This window comes from Bison bison, unplaced genomic scaffold (genome assembly GCF_000754665.1).
Source record: "Bison bison bison isolate TAMUID 2011002044 unplaced genomic scaffold, Bison_UMD1.0 scf7180017864092, whole genome shotgun sequence".
Classification (NCBI taxonomy): Eukaryota; Metazoa; Chordata; class Mammalia; order Artiodactyla; family Bovidae; genus Bison; species Bison bison.
Window position 1 is genome coordinate 1,684,584 of NW_011494664.1, and position 24,562 is coordinate 1,709,145.

Consider the following 24,562-nt stretch of genomic DNA (forward strand, 5'->3'; position numbering starts at 1 on the left):
AAAGGTTTCAATTTTGATATGGGGTTAGCTGTTAAGAATGGGTATTGCAGTCCTTGCTTCAGTGACAATGGACCTGGGCCTGACTAGTGTGAGCCAGCCAGGAGTGAGGGGCTCTGAGAGGAAAGGGTGGGATAATTATTCAGTAGTAGAGATAAGTTCTGAACTAGCATAGACATAGCCTTTGGTAACAGTTTTTGATAAGAAAACTGCATCCTCTTTATAGGATCTTACTTTTTTTTGTAATAGAAAGCAAGATAGAGTACTACTTCTAACTTCACAATACTGAAAAATTATTTTTGTAGAATTTTTTCTGTTTTCCAAAATGTCATTTTCTTTTGGCTTCTTTTTTAAAAAACAAGACAACATGGGGTCTCAACTTTTTAGCCGTTTTTATTTTGGACTTTTTTCTTCTAAGTATTAAATTGTGATGGAATTTCATGTAATTAGTTGCAATAACTGAAATTCCCCATCCCCAACTGTTAGAGTTAAAGATACTGCAGTTCTCATCACTCCTTATAGATGGTGGTCAGAATATTCCAGGGTCTTTGAAGAGTGAATTTTCAATTCTGCATTTTGATGCTTAAGGGGCTTCCCAGGTGACTCAGTCATAAAAGAATCTGCCTGCAATATGGAGGGCCCTGGTTTGGGCCCTGGGTTGGGAAGATCCCCTGGAGAAGGGAATGGCAACCCACTCCAGTATTCTTGCCTGGAGAATACCCAGACAAGGAGGAGCCTGGTGGGCCACAGTCCATGGGGTTGCAAAGTGTTGGGCACGACTAAGCAGCTAACACTCACTCACTTTGATACTTATATATGGCTGAGGTGCAGCTAGGTGTTTAGCAGTTTAGTATAGCTAGATTTTATGGTCATGTGTAGATAGAGCCATTTGATTACTGAGTAGAGAACGGAGGTGCCATTTCAGAGATCCCTAAGATTAAAAAGGGTTAAAGGAACACAAAAGTATTTCACTTGGATAACCTTATCTTTTGTATTGTATTCTACACTGATCATTATTTTGCAGTAGTAGATCTAAAGAATTAATTTCATTTTCCTGTCCAAGTGCATACATTGCCCTTCATGTTAGTGAAATCATACTTTAGTTGCAAATTTTGTATTTCATTTTTTCCCCTTATGGTTTTAGCCTTTGACAATATTTTAATGAGTGCATATGAACTGATGTTCCACAGTTGGGGTTCAGTATATTATTACATTTTTAGTTTCAAGACCATTAATTTAACATTGCCGATGCTAAATCACTTCAGTCGTGTCCGACTCTGTGCAACCCCACAGACACCAGGCCACCAGGCTCCCCCATCCCTGGGATTCTCCAGGCAAGAACACTGGAGTGGGTTGCCATTTCCTTCTCCAATGCACGAAAGTGAAAAGTGAAAGTGAAGTTGCTCAGTCGTGTCCTACTCTCCGCTACCCCATGGACTGCAGCCTACCAGGCTCCTCCATCCATGGGATTTTCCAGGCAAGAGTACCGGAGTGGGTTGCCATTAGGCTATCAGAAAAAAAACAGTACTGTATCAGGTAAGTATACCAGATATTTTTAAAATTACCTCTTGGAAACAAAACTCCACTGTACCTTTGTATCTAGGCAGTAAGTTTCTTTATTTTTGTTTCTCTGTGTAGCTGCTCATTTTAAATTCCAGCATGGTAGAACTTTACTAGTCTGTTCCCCTACTCCACCTGCTCAACTTTATCTTCAATTAGTTGGTAATATTTAAGCACACTCAAGATTTTAACAATAAATTGTCACTAATGTAGGCATAATGTCAGATTATTTTTGCTCTGCTAGTAGTGCTAAATTAATTTTCACACTTTCGATCTTTATTTTAGAGCCATGTTTTTGAACCAATAACATATATCTGTTATGGTTATCAAAAAACAAGTGAAAATTTTAAAGTGTTTTAAAATTACAAAATTAATTATACTGTTTTTAATACTCAATAAATAGTTTACCAGTGGTGGTATGAATTGATATGAAGTTTTTTTTTCCCCTAGATCCACAACACGTTTTATCTTGTATACTTCTTTTTGTATTATCCCTTCCCCCCCGCCTCCCCCCCGCCCCGAAGATGGGATTTGTAGCATTCTAGAATTTACTGTTTCTCCCAGCAGTCTTGATTCCAGCTTGTGATTCATTCATCCCAGTATATCACATTATGTCCTCTGCATATAAATTAAATAAGCAGAGTGACAGTATACAGTTTTGTGTTCCTTTCCCAATTTTGAACCAGTCTGTTGTTCCATGTCCAGTTCTGTTAATAATTTACTTCTTGACCTGCGTACAGGTTCCTCAGGAAACTGGTAAGGTGATTTGGTGCTCCTATTTCTGAAAGAATTTTCCACGGTTTGCTATGATCCACACAAAGGCTTTCTCGTAGTCTATGAAGCAGAAGGGGATGTTTTTCTGGAATTCTCTTGCTTCTTTCTATGATCCAACAAAGTGGTGGCAATCTGATTTCTGGTTCCTCTCTGCCTTTTCTAAATCTAGCTTGTACATCTGTAAGTTCTCATTTCACATACTGTTGAAGCCTAGCTTGAAGGATTTTGAGCATTATGTTGCTAGCATGTGAAATGAGTGCAATTATCTTGTAGTTTGAACATCTTTGGCATTGCCTTTCTTTGGGATTGGAAAAAAAACTGATTTTTTTCCAGTCCTGTGGCCACTGCTGAGTTTTCCAAATTTGCTGACACATTGAGTGCAGCACTTTAACAGCATCATCTTTTAGGATTTGAAATAGCTCAACTGGAATTCTATCACTTCCACTAGCTTTGTTCGTAGTGATGCTTCCTCAGACCCACTTGACGTACACCCCAGGATGTCTGGCTCTAGGTGGGTGATCACACCATCGTGGTTATCAGAGCCATTAAGACCTTTTTGTATAGTTCTTCTGTGTATTCTTGCCACCTCTTTTTAATCTCTTCTGGTTCTGTTGGGTCGTTATCATTTCTGTCCTTTATCGTGCACATTCTTTCATGAAATGTTCCCTTGGTATCTGATTTTCCTGGAGAGAGCTCTTGTTGTTATTCAGTGGCTCAGTTGTGTCCAACTCTTTGTGACTCCATGGACTACACACCAGGCTTCCCTGTCCTTCACTGTTTCCCAGAGTTTGCTCAATCTATGTCCATTGAGTTGGTGATGTGATCCAACCATCTTGTCCTCTGTCGTCCCCTTCTCCTCCTGCCTTCAGTCTTTGCCAGCATCAGGGTCTTTTCCAGTGAGTCAGCTCTTCACATCAGGTGGCCAAAGTACTGGAGCTTCAGCTTCAGCATCAGTCCTTCCAATGAATATTGAGGGTTGATTTCCTTTAGGATGGACTGGTTTGATCTCCTTGCAGTCCAAGGGACTCTCAAGAGTCCTCTCCAGCACAAAAGTTCAAAAGCATCAGTTCTTCGGCACTCAGTCTTTTTTACTGTCCAGCTCTCACATTCATACATGACTACTGGAAAAACCATAGCTTTGACGATACGGAACTTTGTTGGCAAAGTAATATCTGTGCTTTTTAATACACTCTCTAGGCTTGTCATAGCCTGTCTTCCAAGGAGCAAGCATCTTTTAATTTCATGGCTGTAGTTACCGTCTGCAGTGATTTTGGAGCCCAAGAAAATAAAGTCTGTCACTGTTTCCATTGTTTCCCCCGTCTGTTCAGAATGAAGTGATGGGACTGGATGCCATGATCTTCGTTTTTTGAACATTGAGTTTTAAGCCAGTTTTTTCACTCTCCTCTTTTACCTTCATCAAGAGGCTCTTTAGTTCCTCTTCGCTTTCTACCATTAGAGTGGTATCATCAGCATATCTGAGGTTGTTTATATTTCTCCCAGCAATCTTGATTGACAAGGGCATTTCATATGATGTACTCTTCATGGAAGTTAAAAAAGCAGGGTGACAACATACATACAGCCTTGATGTACTCAGTTTTGAACCAGTCCGTTGTTCCATGTCCGGTTCTACCTCTTGTTCTTGATCTGCATATAGGTTTCTCAGGAGGCAGATAGGTGGTCTGATATTCTTGTTTCTTGAATTTTCCATGGTCTGCTGTGATCCACACAGTCAAAGGCTTTAGCTTAGTCAATGAAGCAGAAGCAGATATTTTTTTGGAATTCTCTTGCTTTTTCTATGATCTGACGGATGTTGGCAATTTGATCTCTGGTTCTTCTGCCTTTTCTAAATCCAATTTGTACATCTGGAAATTCTCAGTTCACATACTTCCCATACTGAAAGAAGTCTTGCTTCTTTTCCATTCTGTTGTTTTGCTCTATTTCTATGCATTGTTCACATAAGAAGGCCTTCTTATCTCTCCTTGCTGTTCTTTGGAACTCTGTATTCAGTTGGGTGTATCTTTCCCTTTCTCCCTTGTCTTTCCCTTCTCTTCTTTCCTCAGCTATTTGTAAAGCCTCCTCAGACAACCACTTTGCCTTCTTGCATTTTTTTCTTTAGGATGGTTTTGGCCACTGCCTCCTGTACAGTGTCATGAACCTCCACCCTTATCTTCAGGCACTCTGTCTACCAGATCTAATCCCTTGAATCTACTTGTCACCTCTGCTGTATTTTTATAAGAGATTTGATTTAGGTCCTACCTGAATGCCTGGTGGTTTTCCCTACTTTCTTAAATTTATGTCTGAATTTTGGAATAAGGGGCTTGTGATCTGAGTGAGCCTCAGTTTGCTCCAGGTCTTGTTTTTACTGACTGTACAGAGCTTCTCCATCTTCAGCTGCAAAGAACATAATCAGTCTGATTTCAGTATTGACCATCTGGTGATGTTCATGTGTAGAGTCTTCTCTTGTATTGTTGGAAACAGTGTTTGCTATGACTAGTGTGTTCACTGGACAAAACTCTGTTATCTTTGCTGTGCTTCATTTTGCACTCCAAGGCCAAATTTACCTGTTATTCCTGTACCTCCTTGACATCTTACTTTTGCATTCCAGTCCTATATGATGAAAAGGACATCTTTTTGGGGGGTTCTAGAAGGTGTTGTAGATCTTCATAGAACTGGTCAACTTCAGCTTTTTCGGCATCAGTGTTTGGAGCATAGGCTTGGATTACTGTGATATTGAATGGTTACTTTGAAAATGAACCAAGATCATTCTGTTGTTTTTGATGTTGCGCCCAAGTACTGCATTTCAGACTCTTGTTGACCGTGAGGGCTACTCCTTTTGTTCTAAGGGGTTCTTTCCCACAGTAGTATATAAAGTGTTCATCTGAATTAAATGCAGGCATTCCTGTCCTTTTTAGTTCACTGATTCCTGAGATGTTGATATTCACTCTTGTCCACTTCTGCTTGACCACATCCAATTTACCTTGATTTGTGGACCTAACATTCCAGGTTCCTATGCAATAATAATGCTCAAAATTCTCCAAGCTAGGCTTTATCAGTACATGAACTGTGAATTTGATGTTCAAGCTGGATTTAGAAAGGCAGAGGAACCAGAGATCAAATTGCCAACATCAGCTGGATCATCGAAAAAGCGAGAGTTCCAGAAAAACATCTTCTTTTGCTTTATTGACTATGCCAAAGCTTTTGACTGTGTGGATCACAACAAACTGTGGAAAATTCTGAAAGAGATGGGAATACCAAACCAACTGATCTGCCCCCTGGGAAATCTGTATGCAGGTCAAGAAGCAGTAGTTAGAACTGGACATGGAACAGCAAACTGGTTCCAAATCGGGAGAGGAGTACATCAAGGCTGTATATTGTCACCTTGCTTATTTAACTTATGTGCAGTGTACATATTGAGAAATGCTGAACTGGAAGAAGCACAAGCTGGAATCAAGATTGCTGGGAGAAATATCAATAACCTTGAATACACAGATGACGCCACACTTATGGAGAAAGTGAAGAACTAAAGAGCCTCTTGATGGAAGTGAAAGAGGATAGTGAAAAAATTGGCTTAAAACTCAATATTCAGAAAACTAAGATCTCAGAAAACTAAGATCATGGCATCTGGTCCCATCAGTTCATGGGAAATAGATGGGGAAACAGTGGAAACAGTGTCAGACTTTATCTATTTGGGCTCCAAAATCACTGCAGATGGTGACTGCAGCCATGAAATTAAAAGATGCTTGCTCCTTGGAAGAAAAGTTATGACCAACCTAGATAGTATACTAAAAAGTTTTAATAATGTCTCATTAAAAAAGGGACATTACTTTACCAACAAAAATCTGCCTAGTCAAAGCTATGGTTTTTCCAGTAGTCATGTATGAATGTGAGAGTTGGACTGTAATGAAAGCTGGGTGCTGGCAAGAATTGATGCTTTTGAACTGTGGTGTTGGAGAAGACTCTTGAGAGTCCCTTGGACTGCAAGGAGATCCAACGAGTCCATCCTAAAGGAAATCAGGCCTGAATATTCATTGGAAGGACTGATACTGAAGCTGAAACTCCAATTCTTTGGCCACCTGATACAAAAAACTGACCCATTTGAAAAGGTCCTGATGCTGGGAAAGATTGAAGACAGGAGGAGAAGGGGATGACAGAGGATGAGATGGTTGGATGGCATCACTGACGTGATGGACATGAGTTTGAGTATGCTCCGGGAGTTGGTGATGGACAGGGAAGCCTGGCGTACTGCAGTCCATGGGATTGCAAAGAGTCGGACACAACTGAGTGACTGAACTGAACTGAATATTGCAAGTTCCTATCCAGTATTGTTTTTTACCTTCACCATGAGACACATCCACAGCTGAGCATCATTTCTGCTTTGGCCCAGCAGCTTTATTCTTTCTGGAGGTGTTAGTAATTGCCCTTCCTTCTTCCCCAGTAGGGCTTCCCTGGTGGCTCAGAGGATAAAGCATCTGCCTGCAGTGCAGGCAGGGTTCGATCTCTGGTTTGGGAATATCCCCTGGAGAAGAAATGACAACCCACTCCAGTATTCTTGCCTGGAGAATCCCATGGACAGAGGAGCCTGGCGGGCTACAGTCCACGGGGCCGCAAAGAGTCAGACACGACAGAGTGACTTCACTTTCTTTCTTTCTTTCTTCCCCAGTAGCATATCAAATGCTTTCTGACCTGGAGGCATCTTCTGGTGTCATACCTTTTTGCTTTTTCATACTCTTCATGGGTTTCTCATGGCAAGAAATCTGCAGTGGGTTTCCATTGCCTCCTCCAGTGGACCATGTTTTGTCAGAATTCTTTACTATGACCTGTCCTCCTTGGGTGGCCCGACAGGGCATGGCTTATAGCTTCATTGAGTTAGGCAGGCCCCTTCACCAGGAGAAGGCAGTGATACATGAAGGGGAGCATTAACTTTATCTTTTAGTAATACTTTGGAAACTCGTTTATGTTGTTGCATTTTGCGTGCTAAGTCGCTTTAGTTGTGTCTGACTCTTTAGGACCCTATAAATGCAGCGTAGCCCGCCAGGCTCCTCTGTCCATAAGATTTTCCACGCAAGAAGAATGGGCTGCCAACCCGGGGATGGAACCCATGTCTCTTAGGTCTCCTGCACTGGCAGGTGGATCTTTACCACTAGTGCTACCTGCATATTATCAGTAAATTATTATTATTATTTTTTTTTTAGTTCTACCAGTTTATTGTTACCAACCCGTGACTCTCCACCCTCATGCACACATGCTCAGTCATGTAACCCCATGGACTGCAGCCTGCCAGGCTCCTCTGTCCATGGACTTTTCCAGGCAAGAATACTGGAGTGGGTTGCCATTTCCTTCTCCATCAGTAAATTATTTTTATTGCCAAGTAGTATTTGATTATTTGGATTTACCACAGTTTGTTCATTCACCTGGCTAATGATCATTTAGTTGTTTTCAGGTTTTGAGTGTTAATAAAGCTGCTGCAAACAACATATAGTTCTCTGTGTAGACATATGCTTAATTTCTTTTGCATAAATATCTAGGAATGGAATTGCTGGGTAATATGAGACATGTATGTTTACTTTTATGAGAAACTGCCATACTGTTTTCCAAAGTGACTGTACCTTTTTTCAATTCCTACCAACTTTTCCCATCCTTGCAAGCACTCAGTATTTTTAGATTTTGATGTAAGCGTTATTAAAGGTATTTAGTGCTATGTCATTATGGTTTTAACTTCCAATTTAAAAAATATTTATTGGCTTTGCTGGGTCTTGCGCTTTTCTCTAGATGGAGCAAGTAGGGGCTGCTCATTGTGGTACGTTCTCTTGTTGCTGAGTGTGGGTTGTAGAGCACAGACTCAATAGTTGTGGCACATGGGCTTAACCCACCAGGCACCTCTGTCAATGGGGATTCTCCAGGCAAGAATACTGGAGTGGTTTGCCATGCCCTCCTCCAGGAGATCTTCCCAACCCAGGGATCGAATCCTGGTCTCCTCCATTACAGGCGAATTCTTTACTACCGTCTGAGTCACCAGGGAAGCTTAAAAATACTTGAGTGGGTAGCGTATCTCTTCTGCAGGGAAACTTCTTGACCCAGGGATCGAACCAGGGTCTCCTGCATTGCAGGAGGATTCTTTACCAGCTGAGCTACCAGGGTTGCAACTAAGGGCTGGGGCAGCTAAAAGAAAAAAAAAAAAAACTAGAGTGTAAAATATTGGCTTTCAAAATGTTTTGAAATTACATGATTAATGACTTAATTATTTTTTCACTATCATTCCCACATTGCATCAGATGGTAAATAATATGCCTGCAATTTAGGAGACCCAGGTTTGATCTCTTGGTTGGGGAAGATCCCCTGAAGAAGGGAATGGCTACCCACTCCAGTATTCTTGCCTGGAGAATTCCATGGACAGAGAAGCCTGGCCAGTTACAGTCCATGGGGTTGCAAAGAGTCGGACACAACTGAGAAACTAATGCACAATTGTCATAGCGTTATATAAGTTTGTGTACAGCAAGATGATTTGACTTAACATACATTATGAAATGATTATCACAATAAGTGTTTGACTATCCATCCTCTCATACAGATAAGAAATTATAGGAATAGAAAGAAAAAGTTGTGATGTAACCTCTTTGGATTTACTCTCTTAACAGCTTTCATATATAATATAAAGCAGTGTTAATAACTTAAATTGATCATGTACATTATATCCCTCATAGCACTTTTAGAAACTGTTGAAATACCTTTGTATTTTGGTAGGCTCCTTCTCTTAAGAGTATTTTGTGTGTTTTTTTTGGCTGTGCTTTGTGGCATGCACAATCTTAGTTCCTTGACCACGGATGAAACCCCTGCCCTTGGCAGTGGAAGCATGAAGTCATAATCACTGGACCACCAGGGAATTCCCTTTAGAAGTCTTCAGCATCACAGATTTGTTCAACAATTTTTTTTAATCCTCTTAAGTACAAAGGAATGATAGATGCTGCAAAGAATCTCTTGAGCATCTCCTGGAAGCATAATACTGCCAGGCTTTTGTTTAGCCTTAACTTAAGGAATCTTCCAAACAGGAGAGGGTTATGCCTGTGCACATGTACACATTACTAGGACTAAACGTGTTAATAAAAAGAGCCAAAAGATGATACACATAGTACTTAGAAGAAGAAATGATTAGTCCTGCCTGAGGGACTTAGCTAAGAAAGCCAGGTTGGGTTGGAATAGGATCTTGAGTATATTTTCGAAAAACCCATGAAGGAGAATTGATGGTTTTGAAGAGATGGTCGTTCCCTAAATATTTTCTCTTTTATTAATAGTTCTGATTTGGAATACTCACTTCATCTTCTGCATGCCAGATTTCTGTTCCTGTTCCAATTCAAGTGGTACATTCTTTGTGGTAGGGCTATAGCATGTATCCGGAGAAGGCAATGGCACCCCACTCCAGTACTCTCGCCTGGAAAATTCCATGCACGTAGGAGCCTGGTAGGCTGTAGTCCATGGGGTTGCTAAGAGTCGGACACGACTGAGCGACTTCACTTTCACTTTTCACTTTCATGCATTGGAGAAGGAAATGGCAACCCATTCCAGTGTTCTTGCCTGGAGAATCCCAGGGACGGGGGAGCCTGGTGGGCTGCCGTCTATGGGGTCGCACAGAGTCAGACGCGACTTAGCAGCAGCAGTAGCAGCAGCAGCATAGCATTTATCACATTAGATAATTGCATTTAGGAATTCTTTCTCCCACTGGACTTGAAATTTCTTTGGTGCAGCAGATCAAGTCTGTCATATTCACCTCTCTTTTTCCTTTCATAGTTTCTGGCACTTAGATAGTATGTATTTAATAAATATTGAATGAGTTTGTATTGTCCCACCTATTTATCCAGCTGGTGTTGAATGAAGTAAGACAGTAGCCTAGAGTATGAAAATTGCAAGTTCAGGGAAAGATGCTAAATGGTATGATACTCTTGCTTATTTGCTCAGTCGTGTCTGACTCTTTGCAACCCCATGGACTGTAGCCCTCCAGGCTCCTCTGTCCCTGGGTTTCTCCAGTCAAAAATACTCGAGTGGGTTGCCATTTTCTCTGGGGGATGTTCCTAACCAAGGGATTGAACCCAAGTCTCCTGCATTGCAGGTGGATTCTTTACCATCTGAACCACTTAAGAGCATAGAATTTGTTTAGAGAGGTGAGAAGTGTAGTGGAAGGTACATTTGAAATGTTGGTTAGGGCTGTGTATGTCAGCCTGGATTTCTCTGGAAGGCATAATACTTCAAACTGAATGCACGTGTTTCAATTTTATGTGTACAATGATACAGAAGTTTGGAAGACTTTTTTTTTAATGAGGGCATTAAACTTAGAAAAATTGTTTCTTTTCGGTCGTGATGGATCTTTGTTGCTATGTTGTGGGCTTTCTCTGTTGGAGTGAGCAGGTGCTGCCCTTCCTTGTGCTCCAGCTTCTGAGGTGGCTTCTCTTGTTGCTGAGCACCTGCTCTAGGCGCAGAGGCTCAGTAGTTGTGGTGCACGGGCCTAGTTGCTCCATGGCATGTGGAATCCTCTCAGAACAGGAACCTCACCCCTGTCCCCTGCATTGGCAGGCAAATTCCCATCCACTGTACCAGTTTGGAAGCCTTTTGAGAAAGAATTGAAAGAGTCTGAATTTAGTGGGAAACAGAAAGGATGGATCAAATTCCAAGAGATTTTTGAGTTGTCAAGATTTTAGTTTGAAGCTTTTTAAAGAGGACAAGTCACTCTTTAAAAGGGCCCTCCCTCTAAAGAGGGCAAGGACTGAGCTTTAAAGCAAAAAAGGTGGTGGCATCATTAACAGAAACAAGGAAACTGCTCTATCTGTATAGAAGAGAGTGTATGTATTGGTTTACTTATGAGATCATGTGTACGTATTCAGCAAGGGGTTAAGGTGTCAAATTTGAATTCTAGCAGAGACTACATACAAATTGAGATAAATCTGGGAGATGAAGCTGTTTGATGAGCAGAAATTGCCACATTAGCAGACAGACCTTGAGAACTTTGCATTTTAATGAGAAGGAAAGTTGCCTCATGGTAGAAATCTAGAAGCGTTAGGAGGAGGTGAGCATCAATGGTGATGCAGACTGGTAGAAGACTGAGGTCATTGGATTTTTGAGAATCGTGACTTTCTAGAGAATTACATTTAAGGGAGAACTTAGATTATAATATTTGAGAGGGGAGTAGAGAAGGGGAAGACTAAGATAGATGCAGGGTTAGTAATTTAGGTCAGAATATGATTAATAGAGTGCAGAGTGCATGATAGCTTCTTGGAAGAAAAGTTATGACCAACCTAGACAGCATATTAAAAAGCAGAGACATTACTTGGACAACAAAGGTCTGTCTAGTCAAAGCTATGGTTTTTCCGGTAGTCATATATGGATGTGAGGGTTGGACTATAAAGAAAGCTGAGCACTGAAAAGAATTGATGCTTTTGGACTGTGGTGTTGGAGGAGACTCTTGAGAGTCCCTTGGACAGCAAGGAGATCCAACCACTCCATCCTAAAAGATATCAGTCCTGAATATTCATTGGAAAGACTGATACTGAAGGAAGCTGAAACTCCCAATACTTTGGCCATCTGATGCGAAGGACTGACTCATTTGAAAAGACCCTGATGCTGGGAAAGATTGAGGGTGGGAGGAGAAGGGGACGACAGAGGATGAGATGGTTGGATGGCATCACCTACTCAATGGATGTGAGTTTGAGTAGACTCTGGGAGTTGGTGATGGACAGGGAGGCCAGGTATGCTGCAGTCCATGGGGTCACAAAGAGTCAGACACGACTGAGTGACTGAACTGAACTGAGTGCATGATAAAAGTACTTTGAGAATTCAGGGGAAAGACAGGAACAAATAAAAAGATGTTTGAAGATACACAGGAGTTACAGGCAGAGTTAGTGAATGACCTCTGAGATAGTTGAGGTTCTGTTAAATAGTGTGGAAAGCCAGATGTAATCAGGTTGGTATCTTGATGAATAAATAGGATGATATCGCTTTTAACTGACAGGAAAAGAGTACCTTTTACACTGTACATTCCAGTGTGACAACAGTCTCCATATATTTATGTGTTTTGGGAGAAAGTAGGACTTTATAGGGGAATTTGACATTCTGTAAAAAGGTGTTAGATGATAATTGCTCTTTGAAGATGATTTGAGGCTAACAAAGGCTAACAACCTTCTGAAGATTCTTTTTGTACATAAGTATTCTTAAATCTTGACTATCTTTGTTGAATTATATAGTCTTGTATGCTTGACTAAAGATCACTTCTTAATTTGTGAGTTGAGAGATCACCATCTCAAAAGGTTAAGATTTCTTCATGGCCTTAGTTAAAACCCTTTCCTTACTTTCATGTTCAGGGTTTTATTTTATATATAAACATAAGTGAAAGGACCCGATTCCCGTGAATTTCTTGCCTGTGACTTGGGTTCTTTTCTGTGAATGCATTTCCCCACTCGAGGGGAGAAAACTGAAAGATGGCAGTTGTTTGTGTAAGTAAGTGTAAGTGTTAGTTGCTCAGTCGTGCCCAACTCTTTGCAACCCCATAGACTGCAGCCCACCAGGCTCCTGTATCCATGAGATTTTCCAGACAAGAATACTGGAGTGGGTTGCCATTTCCTTCTCCAGGGCATCTTCCTGACCCGGGGATTGAACCTGGGTCTCCTGCTCTGCAGGCAGATTCTTTATACCGACTGAGCTACAAAGGAAGCCCTTGTAGCTTCCCTTGTTTGTGTAGAATACATAAATTAACCTGTTGTTAAAAGTAGAGTGAGGTTGCTTTCCATACCCCTCCCCTCCATACTTTTTACTTTCTGGTTAATGTAGTTTATTTCCCATCAGTCAATTATATTTTAGCCGTCTAAATTGAGTCCATTTAAGTCAGTGTATTTAATTGGAACACCTTCCTCTATGTAACATCTTCATTTCATCTATATTCCCTTTGGGAGTCTACCTGTAACTTTTAAAAACTGGACTCTGCACAGCCTCTTCTGTATAGCTGTTTGTTTAGGCTTTTACCAGGTTAGCACTGCTTTATCTCATTCCCCATTCAAAGTTCACTTTTCAGGTTATCTATTTTTGAATAAATGTAATTTATTGACTAATCAAGTAAAAAGTTACCCCCACTGCCAGTTTCCTTTGCCTGTCTTTCTGATCTAAATTGATGATACCATGGCTTCATGGCCGTCAACTTCAGTGACTGTAAAGGTAGAGTGGGCAATGTGCAGCCTTTCTTGAACTTTGTTACAAAAACTCCAGTGTATTTTGACCTTTCTTTGATACTGATTTGTGTGACACTTTTTTTTTTACTTTGGCTATACGTAGGTGACAAAAATGGCAGGTGAATGTGTACTTTATAAATGTGATGGGAAATTGGGTTAAGTAACAAAGTCTCACTGAAGAAAATCTGAAGTAGAGAAGAAAAAGAGGGAAAAGTGAGAATCCCCAAACTCAGAAACAATGCCTAATAGTGTTTTTTTGTCATTGACCTTTGAACAGAACTGTTGTACATAATATTTTATTCAGAGGGTAAGTTAGTATTTTGCCACAGCTTAACATCAGTTGTTAACAGTAGTATTAAATGTGCATAATTTCCACATTTTTGTTGTTTTATAAAATTTTACTAGATAAATCTCCTGTTCCTCAACCTTGCCTGTCATTCTTAATAAAAATACTATGTTTTTTTTCTTCATTACTTTTTAAGACTGTTTATTTGGCTGTGTCTTCGTTTTGTCGTAGAGGAGCTTTCCTTGTGCTTGGGCTTTCTAGTTGTGGTGCGTGGGCTCAATGGTTGCAGTGCTCAGGCTTAGTTGCTCTGTGACAGGTGAGATCTTAGTTCCCAAACCAGGGATCAGCCCCATCCCCTTGCATTGCAAGGTGGATTCTCAAACATTGAGCCATGGGGGGAAGTCCCTGCTTCATTTCTTTAAACATAGCAAGTAAGTCTCTTTATGCATCAGGATTTGTTAATTCTTATTGTTGGAGGTTTTTAGGTTTGGGGGAAACTAATGGCACCTGAAATGACTGTGTCTGACTTTGCTTTGTGCTTTAATTTTTTTAAATGAGTTGATTTAATTGTAGGTGGCACAAAATTTAAGGTAGAGCAAAGATTGAAGAACAGACTGCCTGAATTCTAGGCTGGGTTTACTTTGACCTCACAACTAGGATAGAAATGACTAAAGGAGAACTGAAGGGATAAGCCACTGTGAACATTTCTTTTCTTGAATGTGCCACGGGCTCCAAGACAGCATTTTATTCTAGCTTATTTGTTGTTTAGTTGTCAAGTCATGTCCAACTCTTTTGTGACCCCATGGACTGTAGCCTGCCAGGCCCCTCTGTCCATGGGGTTTGGATTTCCCAGACAAGAATACTGGAATGGGTTGCCGTTTCCTCCTCCAGTGGATCTTCCTGTTCCAGGGATTGAACCCACTACTCCTGCATTGGCACATGGATTCTTTACCACTGAGCCACCAGGGAAGCCTTTTATTCTAGTTATAGGTGGCAAAAAAATGTTATGGAAGAGAATACAGGGTTTAAACAGCAGTGGAAGTAAGGATTACCATCACCTGAGGCATAAGGAACAGCTTTTTGCCAGATTTCCAAATTCTGCCTATGGCCCAGGGCACCTTCCGCATGGCCTTCGCTTTTAGCTCCTCCAGCTTCTCTGCTCCTCTTTTTGTTACTGCTTGAAGCCTTACTTTCCTCTTCCATCTCCTTTGCCTGTTTCTCGGCTATTTCAAGGACTTCTTGCAACTGCTCCTCCCCCCAGACCCTGGCACTGGAAAAGAATTTTTTTTTTTTAATATCAACTGAGATTTTCAAGACAATCGCAAAAGGAGAAACAGGGAAACTAATACAGCATTGTGTAAAAATTGAGTTGGGAGTCACCAGGATTAATTTAATAGAGTTTTATCTGTAGGTTCCTTTATGGCTGGTATCTGATTTTTATTAAAAAGCATCACAGTTGTAATGATAATGGTGGGCTATCTTTGTGAAATTTTTTAAAGGGGGACCTGCTTTGAGGGAATTCCCTGGCAGTCCAGTGGTTAGGACTTCTCGCTTTCACTGCCGAGGGCATGAGTTTGATCCTTGACAGGGAGCTAAGATCCAGCAAGTTTAGTGCAGCAGAAAAACCCATGTTGAAGTTTATTTGTTAACAGGAATTTAAACTGCATCTTGATTTGCTCAGTAATTTCACACACACAAACGTGTGTATATATGTATTTAAACTAGTGATACTCATATTTTCTCTTTTTTCTTCCCATTTCTCTTAATTCCTAGTGTTACGACTTTTACTGTTTGGAGGGCTATAGACATAAATTATTTACTTTAAATGATGAAAGATTATGTTTCTATTTTTATTTTTTACTTGTTTATCTTTGAGAGTTGGGGCTTAGAGGTACGTTTAGGTCGCACCTAACCCATTCTGTTCCCTATTTGCTTGTCTGTATTCCATGATAGATTATAAACTCCGAGGGCTAGAGTCCTGTTCACTGAGGTATCCCACTTCCTATGAACAGTGCCTGACATGTAGTTAGATAATTAATAGCAAGAAAGGTTGAAAAGACACACACAAAATGTGAAGCACCATTATCTGAGTATTTAGAGTATTGCTGATTTTTAATGGTAATTGTTATCATTTTGAAACAGTGCAATTAATCCCTAGAAGGCTAGAGTATTACATAAAGAAGACAAAAGCTAGTGCTGTCTATAAGTATGATCTCCCAAGCCCTGAGTTGTGCCTTCTGCCTAGTTTCCAAAAACAAACCATTAGAGTCTAAGAATGTAGGAGATAATGTTCCCCAAAGGAAAAATATACTATGAGTAAAAAGACTTTATTATGGTGCCATCTAGTCTGAGACAGCACTGGACATGCCACTTCCCCTTGTATTGAGACATAGGGAGATCAAGAAATAGAGACATAGAGATAAAGAGGAAATGGCAAATGTTGGAGGTTATAAGTAGTTATTGGGAATTTATTATTTTACTGTTATTTTTTAATAAGTGATATTTTGTTTTCATTTGAATGTCTAAGAAAATTTGCTTCATGGTATTTAACAAAGATGACTTTTAAGAATTATTATTCCTATGTTTGTTTCCCTAGTATTTGACATTGTGCAGCAAAGAAATGGTTATGGAGAAGCCCAGTCCGCTGCTTGTAGGGCGGGAGTTTGTGAGGCAATATTATACTTTGCTGAATAAAGCTCCAGAATATTTACACAGGTAAATTTTAATTGGATTATTTACTATTTTTATTTACTTTTATTTTCTTGAATATGACTACATATAAATTTTGTCTTTCCTGTCTCCTCGTGTCCTGACAAGTATCTTTACAAAGCTCATGCAATATTTTAACAAACTGATGACATAAAACCCATCTTTTTCAAGTTTCCTCCTTGAATGAAATCTACAGTAAGAAAAACACTTATCAGATCCCATTATATAACACATTCACATCTGTATACCCACTTACACATACACAATTACATAGTCTGGTATTTTATGTTTCTTTCTTTCTTTTTTAAACCACAGACTTTACCAACTAATGGGTTCTAGTCTTGATGGAAATCACAGGTTAAGTTGTTTCGTTTGGTTTTTGTGTGGTTTTTAAAAGTTCTCTGTAGCAGTGTTAGGAAATGAATCAGTTAATTGATTTCATTTGTGAAAATTCCTTCAGATTGATTCACAAGAGAATATTCCTTTGTGAGATGGCAACAGTAGCCTTGTTTACTAGTTTGGCAAGACATGTATGAGCTTACTTTTTTCTGGAGATTGAAATGAAATTGATTTATATTATGAGTAGTATTTATAATTTTTGTTCTACCTGTTGTATTTTTTAGTAGGTCAAAGATAAGTGAGACCTTTGTAAGGATTAGGCTGTGCCAGCGTTTATTGTAGAACACACTAGCCAGATGTGTACTTGTGTGTACTTAAGGAGAAGTACGTCATTGCTGCTTCGTATGGGAAAGAATGTTAAAGGACTTTTCTCTTTTATATATAGGTTCTCTTTATAAATGTGCTGGGCATTCTAAAGTTCTGTTTTGCATTGTGCCCTGCCATTGTTAAGCATGTGTGTAATATTCCCTATGTTATTCCAGGAGACATTTTTAGATAACTAACACTGCCCCCCCCCCCCAAAAAAAACAGTACCTGTACATTTTTCTGATTATAAAAATAGAAACATTCCTGTTAACAGTATATGTGAGTTTGAGGGAGAATGGAATTATTAAGGCTTTTCATTATCTGAAATTTTGTCTTCACAGTGTAGGTATTAGCATTTTTAACTTTTCCTTTTTATAACAAGGAAAAACAAGACTCTCTACCATAATTTCAGGTAACAGCACAGACTTCTGTTTTATACTTAGCTTGTATAGCAGATTTCCCTATTAATAAAAAATTTAAGTTTGTTTAAAATTTTTCAGTTACTAACACGGTAGTGCATATCCTTTCTTATACGTGCATTTTTGTGCATCTTTCTAGTTGTTTCCTTAGGATAACTTCCTAGAAATAGAACTGTTAAATCAAAGGTATGATTTTCTCTAAAGCTTTTCTTATGCACACTTAACAGCCAAATTGTCCAAATGATAACTGTATACATGCTTGCCAGTAGTACATGGGAGAGAACAGTGTAAACAGAAAAAAAAATATGGGTAGTGGTTAAAAGCATGGGCTCTGGAGTCAGCTGCTCTGACTTGATAGGTGTGTAACATTTGAGGAGTTAATTTAACCTCTTCTGAACTTCAGTTTGTTCATTTAGATAACAGCACTTAGGTTAGTCCTGAAGTTGTTAGACTAGAATGAATCAATACATGTGTAGTGCACTGAGAATGTTGTTTGTCATAGAGGAAGTCTTCATGTTTTATTGCAGTAGGAGCTGAGTTCTCTTTATGAGAAAATTAATTTTGCATATTTGATAACCTTAATTTAGGAAGATCTCCTAGTTGCTTTATGTTAATACCAGAGAAACACTAATTTATCATGTACTTAAGAGCAGTATAAAAATATTGAGAAATTAGATGCTAAAATTATATATATATATATTAAACTTGATCTCTGAATTATTTCAATTAATTTAAATCTAAACTTTTAACCTTAGCCTTTGGAATTAGTAGTCATTTGGAACTCTTAGTAGAATGAATGTTAAATAGTATCTGATTCCAAACAGATCTAAACAACTGAGTTTTTATATTTGACAAAAATGGGTAAATAAATAGCAGCATCAGTATTTAGAATATATTTTGAATGTCTCATTTTCCCACTTAACAGCATATAGATAACAGTAAGATGAGAATAGCTAAAGACAGCATAACTAATAGCCAGGCACACTAAGAATTCTATGTCATTGCTCATTTAATCCTTATAATAACTCTGTGGAGAAGTCACTCTTGTTCCAAGTTACCAAGGAAAGTGAACTTGAAGACTGTAAGTCTCAAGGTTACACAGCTAATGAGTGACAGAGCTAGAGCTGGAAACTAGCTCTGGTTAATACCGGGACTCTACTCCCTCTTAGACTTCTTTCTCTTCATAACTTTATGTTAATCATTATCAATGCTTTTTCAGGTTTTATGGCAGGAATTCTTCTTATGTTCATGGTGGTGTAGATGCTAGTGGAAAGCCCCAGGAGGCTGTCTATGGCCAAAATGTAAGTGTCAATTTCATATACATATTTAAGGTTATTTTAACTTATTTAAACTTTAACTTGTTTAAGATTATTTTAAGTTAGAGAGTTGGAAAATAGCCTTCTTGTGCCCATGGATTTCTTCTTGAGTGTGATCAGTTAGCTGTGCTAAGATTTATGTTGCAATACTTGTCAAATGTGCTTTGAGTTCTTATAAACATTGATTTTGTAGGAAGCACAGTATTAACATTGGCATGGATACAAAAGAGAAAATGGGACATTTTTATATCACTGGTGTATTTTATACCTGAAACAGTTGAGACAGTGTATAACATTTATAGAAATGTGGGCTAAACCTTATGTTACAGGAGTGAGTAGAAATATATTCCTTATGACTTTGTAGAGGATGTGGGATTTCAGCTAGTCTCTGAATTATAGGATTGGCCTTACCAAACAAGAGGAAATTGAAAGAAGAAATGCAGACAGCAGTAAAGTAAAACCACATGTGAGGTCATGTAGTAGTCAACATAGTTTATGGAGCATGGGTCTGTCAGTAATGCATAGCATGGTGGAATGGATTCAAATGAGGCAGAGAGATTAAGTAGTTAGTATTCTAGAGTTGTTAGGAAATCGGTGGAAGTCTGTAGTATTGAATAGGTAACTTAGTATTAAAAATGTAATGCAATATCATGAGTTTATATTTCCTCTCCACCTTCTCCTAATAAAGGATATACACCACAAAGTATTATCTCTGAACTTCAGTGAATGTCATACTAAAATTCGTCATGTGGATGCTCATGCAACCTTGAGTGATGGAGTAGTGGTCCAGGTCATGGGTTTGCTGTCTAACAGTGGACAACCAGAGAGGAAGTTTATGCAAACCTTTGTTCTGGCTCCTGAAGTAAGTTTTCATTTCAATTAATTTTCATTTATGTGATTTCATTTTGCAGTTAACTAGTTGCTTGAAGTGGCTAGAGTTTCCTCTTATAGGTATAGGTATGCATATAGCTGTTTTTGAGAAATCTGTGTTGGACCTGTTCATTTATTTGAACTTTCTGTGCTTTATTTAGCAGAAAAAATGAGATCCTGATACAGATGTGCAAACAGATGATTAAGATTACAGAAATAATATTAAAAGTATGTTATTTAATAGTTTGAAAGTAGTCATTTCTTGAGTTTAGGTATTCTGTGATTTTCTTTATATTAACATTATAGCATGTTCAGCTTTGGAAAATTATATTCAGTATATATTATTTCTGTATTAAAATAAAAACTTTATTCTCTTTATGTCATACCACGTTTATGGGTATTTATGGAGTATTTGGGTGTTTTTTTTTAATAGGGATCTGTTCCAAATAAGTTTTATGTTCACAATGATATGTTTCGTTATGAAGATGAAGTATTTGGTGATTCTGAACCAGAACTTGATGAAGGTGAGGTTACTTTTAAGATACAAGGGTTTTGTTGGTATCAGTACTCTTTAATGACATGTAAAGTGTGAAACTTACAGAAATTTGACTCTGAGTCAAAGCCCCTTTGCTCCTTTTTCTTTTTTTTTTGTTTGTTTAAAAAACAGATGTTTTTTATATAAAATTCATACACAGAAAGTGGAAAAAAATCTCCCTCAATGTCATTCTCTATAGATAACCAAGAATTTGGTGCCTACTACAGAATTTTATTGTATTCTATACCAACTGATACTTTCCTAAAAGTGGAAGTAGCTGATTCAAAGCTAGGCCTTTTTTTTTCATCTAATGTATCTTTGTTAGCTGTTGATATTTTTTTGTCTGTACCATAATTATTTAATCTTCTATTGATATACATCAGCGCGTTTCTGATTCTCTGTCATTATTGCTTCATTGAATTAATGTGGCAAAGGAAACCGAGTTATGACTTTAAGACCATTTTTTCTGGGAACTTTGCTGATGGTCCAGTGACTAAGACCCCGTACTCCCAATGCTGGGGGCCCGGATTTGATCCCTGGTCAGGGAACTAGAACCCACATGCTGCAACTAAGATATGGCACAGCCAAATAAATAATATTAAAAAAAAAAAAAGACCATTTTTTCCTACCCTTTTCTTTTCTTACTAATAGATCTTTTTAAAAAATAGCATAATTCCAAACTTCATCTTGCTTGCTTTTTTTTAAGAGAACAAGGAATATTAAGTGCCTTTGTACTGTCAAGAAACACGCTGTTTTTAAACTATTTTATGATTTCTTTGAACATTAAAAATACATATATGAAATTGTGTATTAAGCCTCCTAAAGAAAGATGTGGTGTATTTTGTGTTGTCAGAATCAGAAGATGAAGTAGAGGAAGAACAAGAGGAAAGACAGCCGTCTCCAGAACCTGTGCAGGAGAATGCTAACAGTGGTTACTATGAAGCTCACCCTGTGACGTAAGAATAGTGCTTGCAAGGCCAAATTTGACCTAAACTATTCATATCATGTAGTTGCAAGTGGTTTTTGTTCCTAGAATTGTTGCTGAAAGTAAATTCTTGATAAAGCTATGTAGCCAGTGCCTGAGTATTTACCATGTTATATGCAAGAAATTTGGAAAGCATTCTTAAAACGTTTAATTCAAAAATTGAACATGGTTTGGCCTAAAACTAATCACTTGCTAATAATGTGTACTGTTTGGGACAACACAGAGTAGGCATTTTATTTTTTAAATAATGAGTTTTCCTTATTCCTTATTCTTTATTTCCTTATTTCCTAATAGTTAGTGCTAAAGTAAACATGTTGAATAATCCAGTTTTTACATTTAGGTTAAAGAAATGCTGCTTGAGAGTATTGTTCTTCTGCCTTCTGGTTCTTAGTGAACTTCGTGTATTATTACTTGTTCTGCCCATTAATTAGAGAAATGCTGGATTTTCTCCTATTTAAGTTGATCATTTCACTCCTACTGAAAAGGGAACGAAATGTTTTGTTGTAGTAATGGCATAGAGGAGCCTTTAGAAGAATCCTCGCATGAACCTGAACCTGAGCCCGAATCTGAAACAAAGACTGAAGAGTTGAAACCGCCAGTGGAGGAGAAGAACTTGGAAGAGTTAGAGGAGAAGTCTGCTTCTCCTCCGCCTGCTGAGCCTGTTTCTCTGCCACAGGAACCACCAAAGGTTAGATCAGAGGAACTCTTTAGACCCATAACATCACGCTTTCATACGGTGCCATTAATGAAGCATGACCTTTGTTCTGTTGTGTTTAATTGCTGAATAGTAAACTATGCTTTTTTATGTGTATGAAAGAAGCTGTGGGTTTTTTTGGTAATTCTGAGGAAATCGTACTTCACCCCCTAAAAAACACCCCTCAGAATAAAATTTAAGATTGATTCTTATCTGTGTGCAGTGTTTAGTACCATACATGAAATTATTCGAGTCCATGTAATAAAGCTGAGAGTTGCTCTTCCATTCTGTGTTAAGTCCTCTACACATGGATGCAAATAGGAGTCATGCAGTTTCCCAACTTAAAACAAATTGGCCTATTGTTAAAACAAGTGATATGTGTGCTATTTCTGGTTTAAATGGGAACAATTTCCTTACTACACCAAACTGTCTTGGAAAGATGAGTGATACCCATAGTGTTTCGTTTAAACCTACCTAAAACATCTTCTATCTTTCTGTAAAGTAGGTATATTTGGGTAGTGAGAGGAGGAGATTGCTTGTTCTATTTGTGAATGTCTGTTAAAGTTTCCAGCTAGTACTCTCTTCTTTCCTGTCCTTCCTCTCTCCCCTTAGCGCCATCACAACACCTTATCTTCCCCCCAAAAGGGGAAATAAATTGATTCTATTAGGTTCTTATTTTTCTAGCATGTGTAGTTGTTAGTGGTTTTGCTTGCCACTTGCTCATCTACTTAGAGTATATAGGAACTTGCTTGTGGATTTATTTAGTAGTTCAGACAGTCATAATCTTGCATAATGAGATTTTGAAACCTGGCACATAGACTGGCATGTGTGTGTGTGCCTTTCTTTTTAGGAGTCCTCCAATATAGAGCAATAGTTCAGAAATGAAAAGAAAATATATATTTGGAAGTTTCCCTATAGGAATGTTGGTGGTTTTCCATGATTAGTAGTCTAGGTTTGTTGCATTTCCTGCAGGCTTTCTCCTGGGCTTCAGTGACCAGTAAAAACCTGCCTCCTAGTGGCACTGTTTCTTCCTCTGGAATTCCACCCCATGTTAAAGCACCAGTCTCACAGGTAACCAATCTGTGAACACATTGGATTGTATCCTTGTTACATTGCCAATTGCTTATCTTTTTCATATTTTTTAAAATGAGTCAATCAGAAATTATGGATTAAATATACAAAAAAATTGTATTAAATGTCAGTTGCACCCACTTTAAGCGCCAGATCTCCATTCATCATCTACATAGGTGGTATTTGGGGTATGGGTGTGTGAAATACAGATTTAGTTAGTTTTAACAATATATATTGTCATTTAAAAGCCTTCTTAAAATAACCAAAAAAGTCCTTTTTATAAGTTTAAAATATCATTTAGCAAAAATATTTTAGGGAAAAAATTTGAAAGCCACAGAGTAGTATGGCATTATAAAGAATCATTGTTATTTTTTTTTTAAACAGAAAACTGAAAAAAAAAAAAAACAAAAAACCACTGCCTAAGCTCTCAGTCTGTAAGTGGTTCATACTGTTTAATTGAAGCCTGTACCAACTTATGACTGTAGTGTTTACCTTAACTGATCATTCTAGTATTCTGCCTTTTGTCTGTTTATCATCTTACCCACCTCAGAGCTTTCAAAAACATTGAAAAATAAAGACACTGGCTACCTAATGTGTTCATTAGTATACTTTAGAGTTAACCCAATTCTAAAGTAAATAGGCACAGTTAAAGGGTATCCAGTACTTCTCCTACATTTTGAGTCAAGCTTCATTCTGGTATAAAATTTACATGTAAAATGGTTAGTGCACATAAAATTGTGTTTATACACCTCTTTCTGTGCTCTAAACATTGAAAGTGTGAGATTTCAAAAGTAGCTAGGAATTATTAGGCAGTCTGCCTGGTGTTGGTACACATAATTAGCTATGTAATAGAATACATGGCCTTGTGGTAGCTTTTCTTTTTTTTCCAGCTAGATATTCAGGAAATACTGAGTAATTACCTCAGATCACAAACTAGAAGTCTGTCTTAATGAAGAAAATTATTTTGCCAAGTACTGATTGTACTTTTCTACCCATCTGAAGACTCAATAAGTGATTTTCTGAATTTTCTTTTGGAATTCTTGATTTCTTACCAGATTTGTGTTTGGAATCTTTTGAATTATTACTTGAATTTCAGAGAGTTGGCTACATTTATTTTAAACTTAGCGCTAGTTAAAAGTTAGAGTAACTAATGCCTGTTATGCCTTTAGTATGGCACCACACATTGTGCAAAGTACTTATTTATTCTTACCTAATCCCTACAACCACCTTGTGAGAATGGTTACTATTATTATTCCTGTTTCACAGACAAGTAAATTGAGACCTCAAGTACTTCACCTAAGGTCAGACAGCTATATAAATAAAACAACAGGGCTTCGAATTCATGCAGCTGGATACCCATGCAAGCCTGTAGGTTTCTTCAGGCCTTGGAGGGCAGTGTATCTCTGCTCATCAAAGAAGAGTGTTTACATCAAGAAG

The 24,562-nt window shown here is 38.3% G+C and overlaps 1 protein-coding gene across 5 annotated transcripts in view; it reads left to right on the plus strand.

The window, feature by feature from the left end:
• Positions 1-24,562, plus strand: part of G3BP2 (GTPase activating protein (SH3 domain) binding protein 2) — a 92,691-nt gene that overhangs the window by 59,000 nt on the left and 9,129 nt on the right. For 4 of the 5 annotated variants that reach the window (XM_010838154.1, XM_010838156.1, XM_010838152.1 and 1 more), the window contains 7 exons: positions 16,418-16,536; positions 18,874-18,955; positions 19,659-19,832; positions 20,274-20,364; positions 21,229-21,331; positions 21,868-22,048; positions 23,027-23,125. In XM_010838154.1, the coding sequence (XP_010836456.1) occupies positions 16,442-16,536; positions 18,874-18,955; positions 19,659-19,832; positions 20,274-20,364; positions 21,229-21,331; positions 21,868-22,048; positions 23,027-23,125 (825 nt within the window). In that variant the 5' untranslated portion in view covers positions 16,418-16,441. The remainder of the gene's footprint in view (positions 1-16,417; positions 16,537-18,873; positions 18,956-19,658; positions 19,833-20,273; positions 20,365-21,228; positions 21,332-21,867; positions 22,049-23,026; positions 23,126-24,562) is intronic. The other variant, XM_010838157.1, reaches the window with a different exon arrangement.